An 18,924-nucleotide genomic window follows, 5' to 3' on the forward strand; every position below is an offset into this window, starting at 1 on the left:
ACTCAGGGGTGTCTGCATTAACTCCTAGTTGGAGCAGCAGTCTCTTCACACTAGTTATGCATTTTTCTGTTGTTTTTTTTTTCTTCCCAGAAAGAAAAAGCGACTTTGTTCAAAATAGAAAAATGTAGCTTTCTGAAGGGCAATAATTGAAGAGAAATTATGAAAACCTCCTTGTTTGACAATTCAAAGCTGATGTGGGAAAAGCAGTTACAGAGCCACCGCAATTATGTTATATATTTTGAAATTCTGTAAGAGAAGTCTAAGAAGGAACTACGTTACTTCAGGTCACTAGTGACATGTTTATTTTTCCACTGAGAATGTATCCTTTAAATATTTAAGTATTTTCAAATTTATACTGAACACCACCCCCTCATTTGTCATACCTCTGGGCCAGGAAATTACCATGTGGTACTTATTTGCCAGATTCACATCTCATGACAGATACGTTTCACTAAAAGTGCGTCAGGAAAACAAATGCAAACAAAAGAAAACAAAACAAAAACACCCAACAAATGAGACAAAGTAGTCAGCCAAACAAACAACAAATAAAACCAGCACACAATAAGAAACATACTGTAGAATCAAGGTCTTGATTATAATAGATGGCTACCTTAACAATTTTTTTTAGTTCAGTCAAGTATTGTTTGTTAGAAAGAAATGCAGTTATACACTAATATGTCATGTCATACATTATAGAACTCTGATTTGAAAAACAGAACTCTTTCAGGTAAGTGTTCTTATATTAATACCATTTCACTCAATAGCTGGTTGGTTATTTTGATCAAAAGCCAGTTTTTTTCAGCTGGGAAAACTTGCATGTGGCATATACCTTGCCTGTAATTGCATCTGAAAGAAAACTAAAGAGAGAAAAAAAATCAAACCATGTGTGTTAAACCACATTCACAGCCAGTCTGAAAAGGCTGAAATACTTGCTTGTTTTTTTAGAGGGAATATTAGGAAAGGGTTAGATTCATATATACACACACTCAATGGCAGTACTCTACTGTGGAGCATTCATTGTAGATGAGTCTTCCTCCTACCGAGTCAAGAGCTATGTTGGCTTGGCAAAGTTTTGAAACAGATGGAACTGGAACAGCTTGTGAAAACCTGAAGAATAAGAAAAACTAACACCTTGGCCCTCTGAGAATAAAAAAGCATCATATTCACAGAAGTGATGCAGTGTAGTAAGTTATATGCAGTTAACTGAAGTGGGATGGCAGAAATAAAAACCCATACTGTGGAGAGACACTGTTCCCTCACACTGTGATGCAGCCAAGGGACTGGCAAGGAGGGTTATTGTGTGTGATCAATGGATACTTTGATATTAGGAATTCCAAATATGAGAGAAATCCTAGAAAACCTTAGATTTTGAATATTTTTCCCTTCATTTTCTTCACCACTACATAATTTGCTTTGTAGACCACCATATTCACACTGCATCCTTATAATTAAAGAAGCTACCAGTACATCTGCTTTATTTGTCCAAAACAGTAATTTGTCTCTTGAAGATATACCTTCTAATGAAGCATAATGGTACTGAGCCAGAGGTTTTCTATGTGACTGTCCTGGTTTTGTTAAAAACAAGTTTCTCTTCTAGTGAATTTTTGCCTGTGAGCTAAAGCCTTCATATTAGCTGCATTTTCCTGGAGAACTAAACACATGTTTTGGTTAAACCTAGCAATGGAATGCAAACTTATTGATAAGCACGGATGGACATCTCGCGAGAGGGGCAACGAGAAACTGATGATCGAGAGACTGACCAATGGTGTATAACATTCCATTCACGTGAATACTTCATATAAAAGTGGGAGATCACGAGGATCTCGGCCTTTTTGCCTTTTTCCCTTTTTTCCTCATGGCTGACATTAGGAGAGGACCTTGCTGGTCATCCCTGCGAACTGAGGCCTAGTGAGAGACTGAATCCAGCTCCGGTTGGCTACAGAGTCTAATTCAGGACTTTGGGTGCTGGCTCTGCAGTTGCTGAGACTTACAAGATTGGTTTTGCATATTTTGTATTATTTTCTCTATTCTTATTAGTAGCATTAGTAAAACATCTTTAACTTTTCCAACTCTCTTCTCTCTGTCCTTCTTTCCCTCCCGATCGCCTGTCCTGAGTGGGAAGGGGGGAGAGGGAGGGGCAAAAGGGGGAAGTAGGGGGGAGAGGAGGTTAACAATACATCTGCCAGGGTTTGATTGTCACCCCACAATCTTAACCCTCGACAGATAATTGGCGCCCAATGTGGGGCAAGAGAAAGGGGTAAATTTGGAGATTTTTGGGTTTTCTACTGCTCTGACGTACCTTTCAACTTTCTTGGCACGGTGCCAACTCATAGAGTTGTGATACTTGCACGTCTATTTTATTCGGATATTATTTAGTCGTGATGATGATCCTGTGTGGTTTGGCACTGGTTTATTTCATTATGCTGCAGCCGCTAATGTATTTTTACTCGTTTTTGCTTTACCTTGAAAAACCTCCAGGAGAGATAAAAGAGCAATACGGCTCTATATTTGCTAATTGGTCAAGCGAATCTTTAGAAAGACTGACTAACAATACTTTTGTGTTTTCGCTAGGACAGTTTGCAAATGTTTTAGAGAACTTTGAATATCCTTGGAGATAGAACTGTGATGGTGTTATCTGGTTTGCTGAATGTGTGTCAGTTTGTGTTACTGTTAAGAGAAATGAGGTTCAATAGGAGGTTTGCGTCTCTTTTTAGTCCTGAGATTTGCGGTGTGTCTTCGGAAGCTCTAGCAAAAAACACTCCTAGCCGCTCGAGAAAAGGCAAAACAGCCAAAGCTGCTGCTGCAGCCACTGCCCCCTCAACCGCGGCTTCACAGGCTGAAGCTACAGCTCCTCCGCAGAGCTCCTCTGCCAAGGTCGCTGCAGACAACGTTATTTCTCCAGCCTCAAAGGCTAACAAGGCAGCCCCCCCGTCTTCACACACTGGGCACTGTTGCTGCTGTAACCACAGCAATCACTGTGACAGTCATTCAGGCTCTGAAAATGAATCAAATGATGGTGAACCCATATCAGCATCAGTTGCTGGTTGTAAGAAAGTCACTAGAAAGACTACACGTGCAGCAGGTGATGGCACAGGGCCAACATCAACCCAAGAGGCATATCAGGACAGGGTGGAGATGAAGTGACCACCACTCGGTCCTTTTCTCCAGGTGAGCTGAGAGATCTGCAAAAAGACTTTAGTCGTCGTGAAGGCGAGAATATTTTAAACTGGCTGCTGCGATGCTGGGACAATGGGGCAGAAACAATTGAATTAGAAGGTGGTGAAGCCAGGCAGCTGGGATCTCTGTCAAAAGATTCCACCATTGATAGGGCAATTTCAAGAGAGTCTAATGCCACTACTCTCTGGACCCGACTCCTGGCAGCTATGAAAGTCAGATTTCCCTACAAGGAAGATTGTATATCCACGTTAGGGAAATGGAATACTATGGAGAGAGGTATCCAGTTCCTGAGAGAATTAGCTGTGCGAGAGATCATCTATCTAGGACCAAACAGCCAAGAGGGGACAGACCCAGATAGAATCAATTGTACAAAATCTATGTGGCGCAGATTTGTACAAAGTGCACCACCTGCATATGCTAAGTCATTGGCAGGAATGGTCTGGTCGGCTAGAGGTATACAAGAAATTAATGAAGTGATTGAGCAGCTCCAGTACTTTGAGGACAGCCTTGTTGGTTCTCTACGGGCTTGTGTCTCCACTGTGGAGAAACTGTGTGAAAAATCTAATGACCGGTTTGAAAAGCTGTTGCAAGAAATCAAAGAGCTCAGAGAAGACTCGTACCGTTCACGACCTGCACAAACCTATGTTTCAGCTGTTAGGAGAAGGCGTTTCCAATCTCGAGAGAGAGGGCAGAGACAGCCCACAAAAAGAGGTTCACTGTGGTTCTTCCTACATGAGCAGGGAGAAAACATGAATAAGTGGCATGGAAGGCCTACCTCAGAACTTCAAGAACGAGTACGTGAGACAAAAGGAAAAACTCCTAGGAAGGTGGCTGCTCCAGTTTACAAAAGGAGCAGAAGAGATTCTGATGCTCTTGAAGGAACCTCTAATTCACACCCAGAGACTGTGCAAAACAGGAATTAGAGGTGCCCTGCCTCCAACGAGGTGGAGGAAAGGGATAACAGGGTTTATTGGACTGTACAAATACGATGGCCTGGTACAACACAACCCCAGGAGTACAAAGCTTTAGTGGACACTGGTGCTCAGTGCACAATAATTCCTTCTAATTATAAAGGAACGCAATCTATCAATATTGTTGGAGTGACTGGGGGATCCCAGGAGCTGACTGTTGTAGAGGCTGAAATGAGCCTAACTGGAAAAAACTGGCAAAAGCATCCCATTGTGACTGGTCCAGATGCTCCGTGCATCCTTGGTATAGACTACCTCAGGAGAGGGTATTTTAAGGACCCAAAAGGGTATAGGTGGGCATTTGGTATAGCAGCTGTGGACACTGAGAAAATTGAACAGCTGTCTGATTTGCCTGGTCTTTCAGATGACCCTTCTGTTGTAGGACTGCTGATGGCTGACGATCAGCAGGTGCCGATTGCTACCACGACGGTGCATCGCCGGCAATATCGCACCAATCGAGACTCTTTGATTCCTATCCAGAAGCTGATCCGTCAATTGGAAAGCCAGGGTGTGATCAGTAAGACTCACCCACCTTTTAACAGCCCAATCTGGCCAGTGCGTAAGTCTAGTGACAAGTGGAGGCTAACTGTAGACTATCATGGCCTGAATGAAGTTACACCACCACTGAGTGCTGCTGTGCCTGACATGCTAGAACTGCAATTTGAACTGGAGTCAAAGGCAGTCAAGTGGTATGCTACAATTTACATTGCTAATGCATTTTTCCCTATTCCTGTAGCAGCAGAGTGCAGGCCGCAGTTTGCTTTCACCTGGAGGGGCATCCAGTATACATGGAATCGCTTGCCCCAGGGCTGGAAACACAGTCCTACCATCTGCCATGGACTGATCCAGACCACGCTGGAGCAAGGTGAAGCTCCAGAACACTTGCAATATATTGATGACATCATCATATGGGTCGACACAGCGAAAGAAGTCTTCGAGAAAGGTGAGAGAATAATTCACATTCTTTTGGATGCTGGTTTTGCCATAAAACGAAGCAAGGTCAAGGGACCTGCACAAGAGATCCAGTTTTTAGGAATAAAATGGCAAGATGGCCGTCGTCAGATCCCAATGGATGTGATCAACAAAATTGCAGCAATGTCTCCACCTACTAATAAAAAGGAGACACAGACTTTCTTGGGCGTTGTAGGTTTTTGGAGAATGCATATTCCTGACTACAGCCACATTGTGAGCCCTCTCTATCGAGTGACTCGTAAAAAGAACCAATTCGAGTGGGGCCCTGAACAACGACAAGCCTTTGAACAAATTAAGCGTGAGATAATTCATGCGGTGGCCCTTGGACCAGTCCGAACTGGACTAGATGTTAAAAATGTGCTCTACACCGCAGCCGGAGATAATGGACTTACCTGGAGCCTCTGGCAGAAAGCACCAGGAGAAACCAGAGGTCGACCCTTAGGTTTTTGGAGTCGAGGGTACAAAGGCTCTGAGGCCAACTATACTCCAACTGAAAAGGAGATACTAGCAGCGTATGAAGGAGTTCGAGCTGCTTCAGAAGTGATCAGCACTGAAGCACAGCTCCTCCTGGCACCTCGACTGCCGGTGCTGAGCTGGATGTTCAAAGGGACGGTTCCCTCTCCACATCATGCAACCGAAGTTACATGGAGTAAATGGATTGCACTGATCACACAACGAGCTCGAATTGGAACTCCCAACCGTCCAGGGATATTAGAAGTTATTACAGACTGGCCAGAAAGCAAAGACTTTGGGATGTCTCCAGATGAGGAGGAAGTAAAACGTGCTGAAGAAGCACCACCATATAATACGCTTTCAGAGACTGATAAGCAGTATGCACTGTTCACAGATGGATCCTGTCGTCTTGTAGGAAAACATTGAAGGTGGAAAGCTGCTGTGTGGAGTCCCACACGACAAGTTACAGAAGCCACTGAAGGACAAGGTGAATCCAGTCAGTTTGCAGAAGTGAAAGCCATCCAGCTGGCTTTGGACATTGCTGAACGAGGGAAGTGGCCAATACTTTATCTCTATACTGACTCATGGATGGTTGCAAATGCCTTGTGGGGGTGGCTACAGCAATGGAAGAAAAGCAACTGGCAGCGCAGAGGTAAACCCATTTGGGCTGCCACACTGTGGCAAGACATTGCTGCTCGGCTAGAGAGCCTGCCTGTGAAAGTTCGTCATGTAGATGCTCATGTGCCTAAAAGTCGAGCCACCGAGGAACATTTAAACAACCAACAAGCGGATCAAGCTGCTAAGATTAAAGTAGCTGAGGTGGACTTGGACTGGCAACATAAAGGTGAACTTTTCCTAGCTCGGTGGGCCCATGATGCTTCAGGGCATCAAGGTAGAGATGCAACATACAAATGGGCTTGTGATCGTGGGGTGATTTAACTATGGACACTATTTCACAGGTTATTCATGAATGTGAAACTTGCGTCGAAATCAAACAAGCAAAATGGTTAAAACCTGTATGGTATGGGGGGCAATGGTTAAAGTATAAGTATGGAGAAGCTTGGCAGATTGATTATATTACACTTCCACAAACACGTCAAGGTAGGTGTTATGTACTTACAATGGTGGAAGCAACCACTGGATGGTTGGAAACATATGCCGTACCTCATGCTACAGCCCGAAATACTATCTTGGGCCTTGAGAAGCAAGTCCTTTGGCGGCACGGTATGCCAGAAATAATTGAATCAGACAATGGTACTCATTTCAAAAACAGTATTATAGACAATGGGGCCAAAGAACATGGTATTGAGTGGGTATATCATATTCCATATCATGCACCAGCCTCTGGGAAAATTGAAAGGTACAATGGTTTGTTAAAAACTACACTAAAGGCACTTGGTGGTGGAACTTTTAAAAACTGGGATTCACATTTAGCAAAAGCCACTTGGTTGGTCAACACTAGGGGATCAACCAATCGAGCCGGGCCTGCCCAATCAGAAATTCTATGGACTGTAGAAGGAGATAAAGTCCCTGTAGTACACATGAAAAATATCTTAGGAAAGGCAGTCTGGGTTACTCCTGCCTCAGGCAAAGGCAAACCTATTCGTGGGATTGTTTTTGCCCAGGGACCTGGCAGCACCTGGTGGGTGATGCTTAAGGATGGAGAAGTTCGGTGTGTACCTCAAGGGGATTTGATTTTAGGTGAAAATATGCAATGCTGAACTGTATGATGTGAATTGCCACACTAACAATGTTTAATAAGTGTCTTTCAGATCAAGACAATGGTGATGAAACTAGAGCTAGCTTCTTCGAGTGGCGCTCGACACCTTCTTCGAAGTTGGTGTCCTTAACCCACAAACAGGGGTCATGAGATGCACTTGTACCATTTTTCCTGCCCTGGGAGACTGTTGTGACAAAATGAACTTAATGAACTTTTCAAAGGATGGTCCACTGATTAATTACTCCTCTGTATATATGTACATATGTATATGTATATATGTATATAGTAGTAGTGATTAATTAGATTGTATTGATAGATTGTATTGATAAGGTTTAAGTATTCAGTGAATGTCATATTATAAGGGGTGGAATGTCCTGGTTTTGTTAAAAACAAGTTTCTCTTCTAGTGAATTTTTACCTGTCAGCTAAAGCCTTCATATTAGCTGCATTTTCCTGGAGAACTCAACACATGTTTTGGTTAAACCTAGCAATGGAATGCAAACTTATTGATAAGCACGGATGGACATCTCGCAAGAGGGGCAACGAGAAACTGACAATCGAGAGACTGACCAATGGTTTATAACATTCCATTCACGTGAATACTTCATATAAAAGTGGGAGATCACGAGGATCTCGGCCTTTTTGCCTTTTTCCCTTTTTTCCTCATGGCTGACATTAGGAGAGGACCTTGCTGGTCATCCCTGCGAACTGAGGCCTAGTGAGAGACTGAATCCAGCTCCGGTTGGCTACAGAGTCTAATCCAGGACTTTTGGTGCTGGCTCTGCAGTTGCTGAGACTTACAAGATTGGTTTTATATATTTTGTATTATTTTCTCTATTCTTATTAGTAGCATTAGTAAAACATCTTTAACTTTTCCAACTCTCTTCTCTCTGTCCTTCTTTCCCTCCCGATCGCCTGTCCTGAGTGGGAAGGGGGGAGAGGGAGGGGCAAAAGGGGGAAGTGGAGGGGAGAGGAGGTTAACAATACATCTGCCAGGGTTTGATTGTCACCCCGCAATCTTAACCCTCAACAGTGACAGAAAGAAACAGAGAGACAAACACCTGAAGGCTGAAGGACTAGGACAACAGGAATCTTGTAAAATTCAGCAAGGACAAATGTAAAATCCTGCACCAGTCAAGAAAGATGTGTTTGCAAGAGTGCAGGCTGAGCAACAGCTCTGGAGAAAAGGACGTAGGGATCCTGGTAGGCAGCACACTGAACATGAGCCAGCACCATGCCCAAGCAGCAAAGATTGCCAAGAGCAGTGTTGGCTGTAATGACAGGAGGAGGAGGGAAAAAAGTATTCTCCTTTATTTGACACTCATTAGACCACATGTAGAATACTGCATCTGGTTTTGGGACCCCAGTAAGAGAAAAACACTGATAAACTGTAGCAGATTCAGCAGACTGCTACTCTAAGGCAGACACTCCAATCCTTTAATTATTTCAGTTGCCCTTTACCGGACTTGTCCAGTATCTGCATGTCTCTCCTAAACTGGGAAGGCAGAGCTGGACGCAAGTACTCTAGATGTGGTCTCACCACTGAGAGGAAGGGAAGTATCACTTCCTTCACCCTTCTGTCTATGCTTTTCCAAACACAGCCCAGGGTGCTCTAGGCCTTCTTTGTCACAGGGTGCAGTGCTAGCTCATTATCAACTTGTCTGCAAAAACCTCCAAGTCCTTTTCAGCAAGGCTACTTTCCAGCCAGTCCTACCCCAGCTTGTACTAGATTTACCTTTGCTAGGTGCAGGACTAGGTGTTTTCCTTTGCTGAACATCAGAAGATTTCTGTCAATACTTTTTTCCAGCCTGTCATGGTATCTCTGAATGGCAGCAGGAGAACCATCCCCTGTATCAGCTACTCCTCCTAGTTTTCTGTCATCTGCAAGCTTGCTGAGGGTGCAGTCTGTCACATCATCCATGTTGTTAATGAAGATGTGTAACAGTGTTGGTCTCAGTGTGCACCACCTGGTACACTAGTAGTAACTGACATCCAGTTGGACTTCCTACCACTGATTACACCCTTTCAAAAACATGTAGTTCAAACAGTTGTCAGTCCACCTCACTGTACACTAATCTAGTCCATACTTCATGAGTTTATCAATGTGGGTGTTACAGGAGACAGCATTGAAATTCTTGCACAAGTTAAGACCACAAATATATACTCTCACCCACTGAGCTTGTAATTCCACTGCAGAAGGCTAAGAGGTTCTCAGGCATGATTTTCCCCTTCACAAATCTGTGCTGACTAGTCTTTATCACATTGTTCTTACAAGGTCTGGAAATGGCTTCCACGATTATGTCTCCCACACCTTCCTAGAGACTGAGGTGAGCTGATCAGTCTGCAGTTCCCCAGATCCTTCTCCTTGCCCTTCTTGATATTGGCTTCCTTCCTGTTCTCAGGAACCTCTCCTGATCACCAGGATCTTCCAAAGAAAACCAAGAATACTATCTCAATTATATCAGCCAGCCTAATGAGGCTTCATGTCAGTTCCTGTGGAGTTGCATATGTCCAACTGATTTCAGTGTTCCATCACTCAGTCCTCCTCAATGGAGGGTAAATCTTCCTTGCTCCAGACTTTCCCAGTGGGCTCAGGGGATCAGTTTCATGAAAGGAAATCCTACCAGTAAAAAGCAAGGCGAAGAAGGCATTGAGTACCTTGACTTCCCATGTCCATTTCTCTAGATTCCTTGCCCTATTCAGCAGCAGGTCTACACTTTCTCTAGTCTTCTTTTTGCTGTTGGTACAGCTGTAGAATCCCTTCTTGTTGTTTTTCACATCCCTTGCTGTACTCTCAGACAGTGTCTCTATATTTCTGCCGTGCCACCTGAGCCTGTTTCCATCTTTTGCATGCTTCCTTCTACTGCTTGACTTTAACCATACAAAACATCACCAGAGATTAATCGGAGTTTGGATGCCACACTGGTTTATGTTCTGAAACCCTTTTGCAGTAAACCCCAGTTACAGGTTGTTAAGAATATCCACACAACATAGTTAGTGCTTATAGGAAAATTTGTAGCATGTCTTGGAGTAATATATTTTTCTCTCAAGACTCATTAACTTACTCTTTAGCAGGCAGCAAAAAATTAAAATTATTTCTTAGTGGGTTCTGTTTCCTTGGGTTAGGTAATGCATATCACTTGTAAGAAGGGAACTGGATATAAAGTGCAATGAGAAATGACCGTGCAGTATAATGCCCTCTTAGCCACTGACCACCAAAAAGAACAAAAAAAAGTCAAAAGCTATGTTCAGCTTTTCAAAGAAGCAGAATCAAACATCCTGACTGTGTATGGAACTGTGATTTCACAGTTCAGAAGAAGATATGCCACAAATAGGACTGGAAATTAGTGCAATTTATAGTTACTATGGAAGGAATTAATCACAGCAAAAAGTTAATTCAGTGGCAATAGTGGAGGCAGAATTGGGGCCATAAGACCCTGGAGAATCCCAAGCATAGAATGATATGGTTAAAGCTCATTCTTGTTAATATTCTGTCTTCTATACTGAAGATGAAGCAAAAGACCATGAAAGATGGTGCAGTTCAAATTAAAATCTCATCACTGAATCACTATTGTCAGCTTCAGGCCCCAGTCAATTGAATGTTTGGAAAAAAAAAAAGCTTGAATGCCTCCAGAAAACCCTGATTCTTCTCAGAAGCTCTCATAAAAACTTGGTTCAGACCAAGATCTTCTTTCTCAGATTGGGCTGTAAGACAGGTATTCCTTTAAAATACTGCAATTCTTTGGCAGGGCACATTCAGCCCTGTCTGTTGCTTTTTCCAAGGTTTTCTCACCAGAAGGCATCCTGAATAATACATCTGTTGTTTCACGCTCCTCATACACAAGTACATTAAAATTAGGGTTTGCCCATTTTCTCATTCTTTGGGAGAATTCTACCTGTGCTCCACTATCTGCAATGTCTGTGACTTCTCATGTTTGGGAACAGGAACTACTAGAGATGCGAAGATTACAGGGATATAATTTACCATAATCCAAATTGCTGGCTAATTTTCTTAGTTTATAAACCTGCTGCAATTGTGTGGGTTGACTAAATAGGAAAAGATTGTTTGGTGATTTAGAAATAGTGGTGGTAAATAGACATCTTCTCTTAAATTGATAACATTAATGACATCTGAAAAAAAAAGCAATCAGATTTCATCAAACTGCACAATTTGCTGTCTTTCTAGCCAAGGCACACTGTGTAAATTGGCAAAGTTACTGCATGAATTTGGTCAAATGTGAGTGACCACTATGGGAAAAAAAACTGAACAAATCCACAGCTCCCACACCAAAGGAAATTCAAAGAAATTACAGCGAAAGGGACAGCCAGCCTCCAAAACAAGTGTTTGATTTGGAAAGTAACATGTTAGAATAAGAAATAAATTATTTGGAACCCTTTGAATATCCCAACCATAAATAGTGCAATCAAATCTTCCCTTCTGCTGCCTGTTTCTTGAAATGGCAGCTTGCAGCTGAAATCATCTGCTTGAACCGAACAAGCCAAGGCCATTCATATGTGCACAACATAAACCACTGTGTTCTGCTAACTGCTCCTAGCCACTTAAAGCAGTATTTTTTATTCTGTCCAGTTATCCATTCACTTCTGTAGTAAGGAACAGTAGTTCAGTACCTAACCCTAGATTATCAGGGTCAGGCAACATCTTTAACATATAATAAATGAATCACAGTTGATATATTTTGATTAAATTGATGCCTGTTAGCAGATACTACCAGAAGTACCTGATACCAGCAGTTTTTACACAACAGCTGCTACATAAGACACACATTGAGTAACAGAGCTGTACTACAAGGCTATGAGAAATCTGTGAGTGGGCATGGCAGTGCCCCAGGAGATGTGTATGTATTAAACCCGCAGGAGATCACTAAGACTTCTTTCAAGAAATTTCCTGTGTTGCACTGTCCTCAGATGAGCCAGAATAACATAGAAAGAAAATATTTCAGCATGGCCTTTCTCAGCAGAGCAGGTCCTTCAAACACCATTTTGTGGCAAATGCAAGCACAACTGAGATTTTAGGTTCTATTCAGGTCATCAAAACAACTGCTTACTGCAGCCTTGCACTGTGTCCAGGATGCCTTCAGAGAGGAAATGAAGACAGCTATTATATTATAACGCTATATCCACCCCATCTGGTTTCCTTTTCTGAGGCCTCAAAATGCCAAAATAAAACACCACCACCAACAACAACACCACCACCACACACACACACACGCACACAAACAAACCAACAAACTAAAACCAACAACAACAACAAAAAACCACAAACAAACTTCTGTTGCCTGGTAGAGTAGCCTAGCAAACATGTAGTTTATTGTCCAAGAGAATTAGCATTTGGAGAGTGTTACACAGAAAACTAATCCATTTAGAATAGTGACAAAATGGAACAAATTAACTAAATCAGGTTTGTTCTGTTCAACTACTCATACAGATGACCCCAACTGAACCCAACTGATTTTCTATAGTAAATTAACTATGTTTTGCGTGGAAAGGCATTTTATTAACTATGAAATCAGGCCCAGCTTCACATTAAGAACATGCACAACAGCTGGTAACAGCCTGAAGATGCCTCTGAAAGGAACACAGTGGCTTGTTCAGTGTAGACCGAAGTGCAGTTTGATGGTGTCCAAATGCTCAGTCTAGTACAAGAGAATATGGTGCCATTGAAGTTGTCTTTATGAAATACTGCACTCTGTACAGACTAGCATTACTGTGTGTTCCTATGAAAGAATAGACTGAGCCATCCCTATCACCACTGAAGTCAGCGTGATTGTAAATATTTAACACTCAAAGCACATACAGTAATTACTTGGTGGAAAAAAGTTTTTTTATATATACATATGTATATAATATTTATATAAAAATATTTTAAAGTTTATATATGTAAATGTATTTTACATATTATATATTCTTTATAAAATATAAATATATAAAATATATAAATATAAATTTGTAAAAATATCTAAATAATATATATAACATATATAAAATATATACATATTTCTTTACACTCATTATGTTGGTTCACTGTGAAGTGCAGGCTAGCTGCTTGTATGAATCACACCAGCTGATCAACAGCCAATGAAAGTTAATAATTCAGGATTCCTCCATTAAACTCAGCAGGCCATGAGTGCAAGGTTTATGTCAACAGCCTAACGACAGCCATTCTGTGTACAGAGAGGCAAGGCAAGAGACAAATATTTACTTTATGTAAACTATTGCTGAACATGTTACTTAGGGCAAGAAAGCACTGTTCAGCTTGGCTAATAATAAAACCCAGATGTCAATGAGAAATTTGTAAAGCTTCTCTTAGAGCACACAAATATAATACAAACTGCAGAACCACATACATTTAAACTTTTTTTTAAAGGTGTGCACTAATTTGAATGCCAAGAACTGAAAAACACTGCTAACTGCCTAGATAGCCTGGAAGAATAAATATGACTTCTGAAAGAGGCTAGAGGACTCTATCATTCAAACTTCAGTAGAGTTAGCATTCAGATTTTATAGCTTTAGTTCTGTCCACGATCTGGGTATCAGCACATTCAGAACTGTGTTCTGAGTGCCTTCTATTCACTAACTTAATTTGTGGTTGAAGATGCAAAGCAGCCAGGGTAATCAATGTAAATCAAGATACATAATCAAGTGTAATTAAAGGCCAAGTACACGCACCAGACGGCAGATAGAATAAGACAGACTACACTTTTATGTACAGATGGATACATGTCTAATTGTCATTTGAAGAAAGGAGAAGTGATGAAATAATTTATTAAGACACCAACATTTCTTTAGCCCTCCCACACAAACCCAGGTAGAATAGGGTACTATATTTGTACAATTTTCATGAACACAGGAGATAAACTGCGAAAGTGTTCCATAGTTCAAGTGGCACTGTATTTGGGTGAAGACAAAGCATATTATTTCTTAACTTTTTTCACATGTGCGATGCTAGCTTCAGTGAAAGGGACTAAAATCTTCAAACACACTTAGTAAAAATTCAGAATTCTAGCTCACAGAAACTGCTGCGATTTCAGAATTCTTGTTCAGTTTCAATCTAAAGCAAGATCCAAGTATTTATTTGGTGAAATAATGACCAAATCCCATCAATTTGCAGAACATACAACAGGATTTTTAAATTCAGAATGAAATATTTCAACTTTTCCCTTATATTCTGTTGCATCACATACCTTCACCTACCAACTGCATAACTGATATCAGACTTCAGTTTGACAATCTAACAGATGTCATTTTGATCAAAAAAGGGGTTTCAGCTGGTACTGCGGATTAATAACTCATGATCTTTAATATAAGTTTTTAAATACTCTGTTTAATTGTCTGTTCCATTTTACAATGAAAACAGTAGTCAGCATTCAAGGACTTGGAAATGAACGCAACATTTTTACTGAAACTAAAGTCCCAACATCACACAAGTTCACTAAGAAGTTAAACTAAAACCCAGAAGTTCTCAAACAGACTACCATCTGAATTTTCCCCCTGTACTTTCCCACCACCCTTACTGTTTGTTTCTTCCTTTGTAGGAACTGTCCATAATTGCACAATTTCCTCAAGAAGAACAAATCCTGGTCAAAACACTTTTCCTGACAGGAAACTGATCAAAACTTTCTGACTAATCTTTCTACTATCTCTCACAAAGACATGGCAGAGCTCAAATCCTTTACCGGAGGGCCACTGAGGTTTTTTTAATCTGCTCTCTCCACCCTCCCTCTGCAATTTGGTACTCCCACAGGGAAAACAAGAAGACGAGGTTATAGCTGTCTAACCACATATCAGTAAGCAAGTTCACTAGATCTCTTTGAAGAGGTTGTCTTATTGGTGAAGGCAAAGATGACAAATTTTACTCCTCCAAACTCTCCAAGGGTCACTGCTTTGTCTGCAGGTTTGTAAAAAATACACCACTTCTTCCCATGCCTCAGTGAATAACATAATCCATGAGCAATTTTCTTGACATTATTTAACCAACTCAAGAACTCGTCAAGGTGGGGTTTTTTTTTAACTTTTACGTGTAGCCTGTACATTGGTACAGCAGAAGACACCTGCACTTTTCCTCTAAACTCACGTTTGCTCATGCCCAGTTCCTCTTATATAGAAAGGAATTTAGAGATATGTCTTATGGGGAGACAGAGGAGAGGTCAGCCATTAGAAAAGCAGAGCAGCAATACCCAATGATCTGAAGAATCCTGGAAAGCAGTAATCTTAAAGGATACAGTGACAAAACAGACACTGGATAAAGAAGAAGTTTAGCAGCAAAGGACCTGAATACCAGAGGGTCAATTCATCTCCCTGTGTCTCCAAACTCTTCCATCCTAAATACACAAATTATTTTTGTGAACTCTGTTACTAAAAGGAACTGTGAGAAGGGAAAAAGAGGCTACTTCTGCAATAGTTAGACTAAAAGATTTCAAATATATACCTCTTCACTGTTCAGTAGTTACAGGAAGAATTAATATAGTTCATGTATTTGTAGCACCAAAAAGAAAGGAGGATTATTGCTATTTCCAGTGCTCAACACCTGATTTCAGGAGATGAAAACATTTAAACCAAGCATCAGGAAATATTGCTTATAACATAGTTCAAAGTTGTGGAATAGAAAGCGTGAGATCCCTATTATGTCAGGCACATAAAAAATCATATGTAAAAAAAAGTTAGCAAACATGAGAACAGGAACTTTTTTATTAACAGTAAAATGAATAGTGAAGAATATTAGGCTAGGACAATCATGATGGAACACATTCCCAGAACAGTCTCCAGATCTCCAGTGATCTAAGGAGGCTTGCATAATCCTACTTGATCTTCATTATGATAAGGTTAGAAGTCCTTCGGGCAGCAATAAGATTCTGTACAAGAAGATACTGTCCAGTGTCAGTAGGGTACCTTTCCTGCTTCTGACTCCTGATCTCACTTTCACAGGTAGGATATTTAAAGAACCAAAGATTTGGGTCACAGAAACTGGCATAAATTCACCAAAAAAGAAATTACATGTCAAATAAATATTTGTTCTTTTCATCACTGTGCCTGTAGTTTTAATGAGCTTCTACTTGTTAACCAAAATTTGTTTCTTTCCTGTCCAGAGGTTCTCAATCACTATGCTGTCATTCGTAAGCTCAAGAAAAACATTTTCACCTAATGCAACAGATTTATCCAATGTATATGCAATATATTGTATTTCTGTCACTATTCAGACATGTATCAACATTTTCCTCATTCTAATAGCTGGTTCCAGTTTGTTTCCTTAATTAATTATCTGTAATACAGCATTACATATTTCTCATCTGCAATTACAGCATTTGCTAGTAATAACTAATCTGTGTTTTTTTCTCCTACTGAAATAACTAACTAGAGCTTTGGCTCTTAGATGCACCGTATATTCTATGGTAGTGTCAGTTAAAAGGAAAAAAACAGCCTGAGTAACGTTAAAGTCTTCACATGCAATATCTACTTCCCTTCAATAATTTCTAATGTTCCTATCCCATAGTTATCTAGGGGTCATTTACATGACAAATTCAGACTATTTTTCTAAGATAGTAAAAAACCTCTTTTTGACATAAGTATCATTGCTCTTAATGGAAAAGTAATACATGAAACGTTTTCACTTTTCTCAAAATTACATGTAAGCCTTTAAATTAATGTTCCCTCTCTTACGTTAAATTTGAGACTATATCTTCCAGAGATGCTGAGAGATTTGGCTCTGTTACAAGAACATACAATCTGCAATTACAGAAAGACTTTTCACTGAACATCCATAAAGGCGCGGCTGTTAAAACTATATATTCAACTCCAGAGATCTGAAAATCATAATTTGCTCAGACACTTACCAGGAGAAATCTCTATGCACTTCAACAAGCATCACACCTTTGCACACAGACTGTGATGGGCACATTCCTGACATCTCCAGAGTGACAGAATACTCCTATCCTAATTTCCTTCTGTTACCTTTCTCTGATGTGATACACCCAAAACCATTACATATTTTCCATTTATTTGAAGTAGTTGAAGTACTTCCTGTTGATTATTACACTCTGAAGAAATATTGAGAGAGCAGGCAGCAGGGAAACCAGGATGTTTATTTTCATTTTTCCAGAATGAACGGCAATTTAAGCTCTTAACTTGCAGCAGCTTCCCTATGTGAAATGAAGAACAGTAAACAGTAGAGAAAATTAGGATCCAAAGTGTAGAGTCTCTTTCTGTATTGGGAAAGTGTATTTTAAAGTTAACCCTTAGTCTCAACTTACAGACATGACTTGGAGAAGTCTTACCTTCTATAATCTCAGCTGGTGAACCATCACAGATTAACAAGCCAAAGAGCAGTAGCAGCAAATCCCAGGTCCACCAGGCATGCCTGGAGCAGGTGTGCCAAAAAAAAAGGGGGGGGAGGCGGGGAAGGAAGGGTGTTAAAAAGAGACAGACCAAAGAGTGTAATATAGAAACACCAGGGCAAAAAACATTTTAAAAAATATTAAAAAAAAAAAAATTTAGAAGTGAGAGTCCTTACCGTGAGAGCATTTTTGAAAGTCAGTTGAAAGACCTCAAGTGAGGAAAAAGTTCAGTGCACATGAGTTTTATGCTTATGAAAATAAGAAGTTAATAAAAACTGGAGCCTGCTGTTTCTCCTCCAACGCTCAGACACAAGTGGAACAAAGGCAGCTCTCAGGCTCTCTGTGTGACTCACTGCAATTCAGTGCTCCAGCACTGAAATCTGACTCCCTGTAGACTTTCCTGTCAGACCACTGCTGAAAACTTCCTACTTTATTTATTGATGGACATCCCTTACTGCTGTACATTATCCCAATGTTATCATTGTCCAATCTTGTCTTTAACTGCAGTGTACCTTGATAGGTAACAGCACAGCTTCTCTAGCTTCCCTTCCACACCCACCCCCTGCTCCCATAACTTCCACTTATCCAATAAAACACAACCTCCAACGTCTTTCCATCCAACATTATACAGCCAATGATATGCATTCTTATACAAAATAGGACATTTCTCTAGCAATTTTAACCAAACTTTAACAGAAGCAAATTTTAAGATATGAGCAAGACAGAGCAGTCACAGTTAAATTGCACCATATACCTAGAAGCTGTACTGTTTTACAGAGTTTCTGCCACCTACACTGACATTTGGAACCACATCCTTTCCTCTTATAAATTCTCGAAGCCTAATGCTCCTATTTACAAATATTTACATCCTGCATGTAGATTAAGAGTGTGTATATACTTCAGTAACTGTAAGCATTTCTAATAGTTTCCATTAAAAGCGTTATTTCATCCCTCCCTCCCAACTTCATGAAAAGACTTTTTTCCACATGTAGTTCTTCAAAGCCAATTCTTGCTCAAAGAAGAATTTTTGGAAGAATAAACTTGAGATTAAGCAGAAAAAAATTAAGTCATGAGATTTTTAACAAAGTCTGCAATTTATACTTTTTGACTGGGACAGGAGGGAGACTGCAAAGCATTGCATGTGGGAAGAGATCAGTAGGCTCTTGGTAGATCTAGGCTGGAAGGTGCTGAAGTTCACTTTCAGAGATTTGAAACTAAAAAAGGATTTACCTAGGATTGGGTGTCGGTGACAGACAGAAGTTTTTTGCAGTAATAAAAAGACAATC

General features: G+C 40.5%; 1 protein-coding gene across 10 annotated transcripts in view; it reads right to left on the minus strand.

The window, feature by feature from the left end:
* Positions 1–18,186, minus strand: part of COL15A1 (collagen type XV alpha 1 chain) — a 133,081-nt gene extending 114,895 nt beyond the window's left edge. For 9 of the 10 annotated variants that reach the window (XM_071804659.1, XM_065830458.2, XM_065830454.2 and 6 more), the window contains exons 1-2: positions 17,815–18,186; positions 17,579–17,661 (exon numbers count right to left, since the gene is read on the minus strand). In XM_071804659.1, coding sequence (XP_071660760.1) covers positions 17,579–17,661; positions 17,815–17,825 — 94 coding nt within the window. In that variant the 5' untranslated portion in view covers positions 17,826–18,186. Of the gene's footprint in view, positions 1–17,137; positions 17,444–17,578; positions 17,662–17,814 lie in introns of those variants that run through there. The other variant, XM_071804658.1, reaches the window with a different exon arrangement.
* Positions 18,187–18,924: the final 738 nt, after the last annotated feature.

The sequence above is a fragment of the Patagioenas fasciata genome, chromosome 2 (genome assembly GCF_037038585.1).
Source record: "Patagioenas fasciata isolate bPatFas1 chromosome 2, bPatFas1.hap1, whole genome shotgun sequence".
Classification (NCBI taxonomy): domain Eukaryota; kingdom Metazoa; phylum Chordata; class Aves; order Columbiformes; family Columbidae; genus Patagioenas; species Patagioenas fasciata.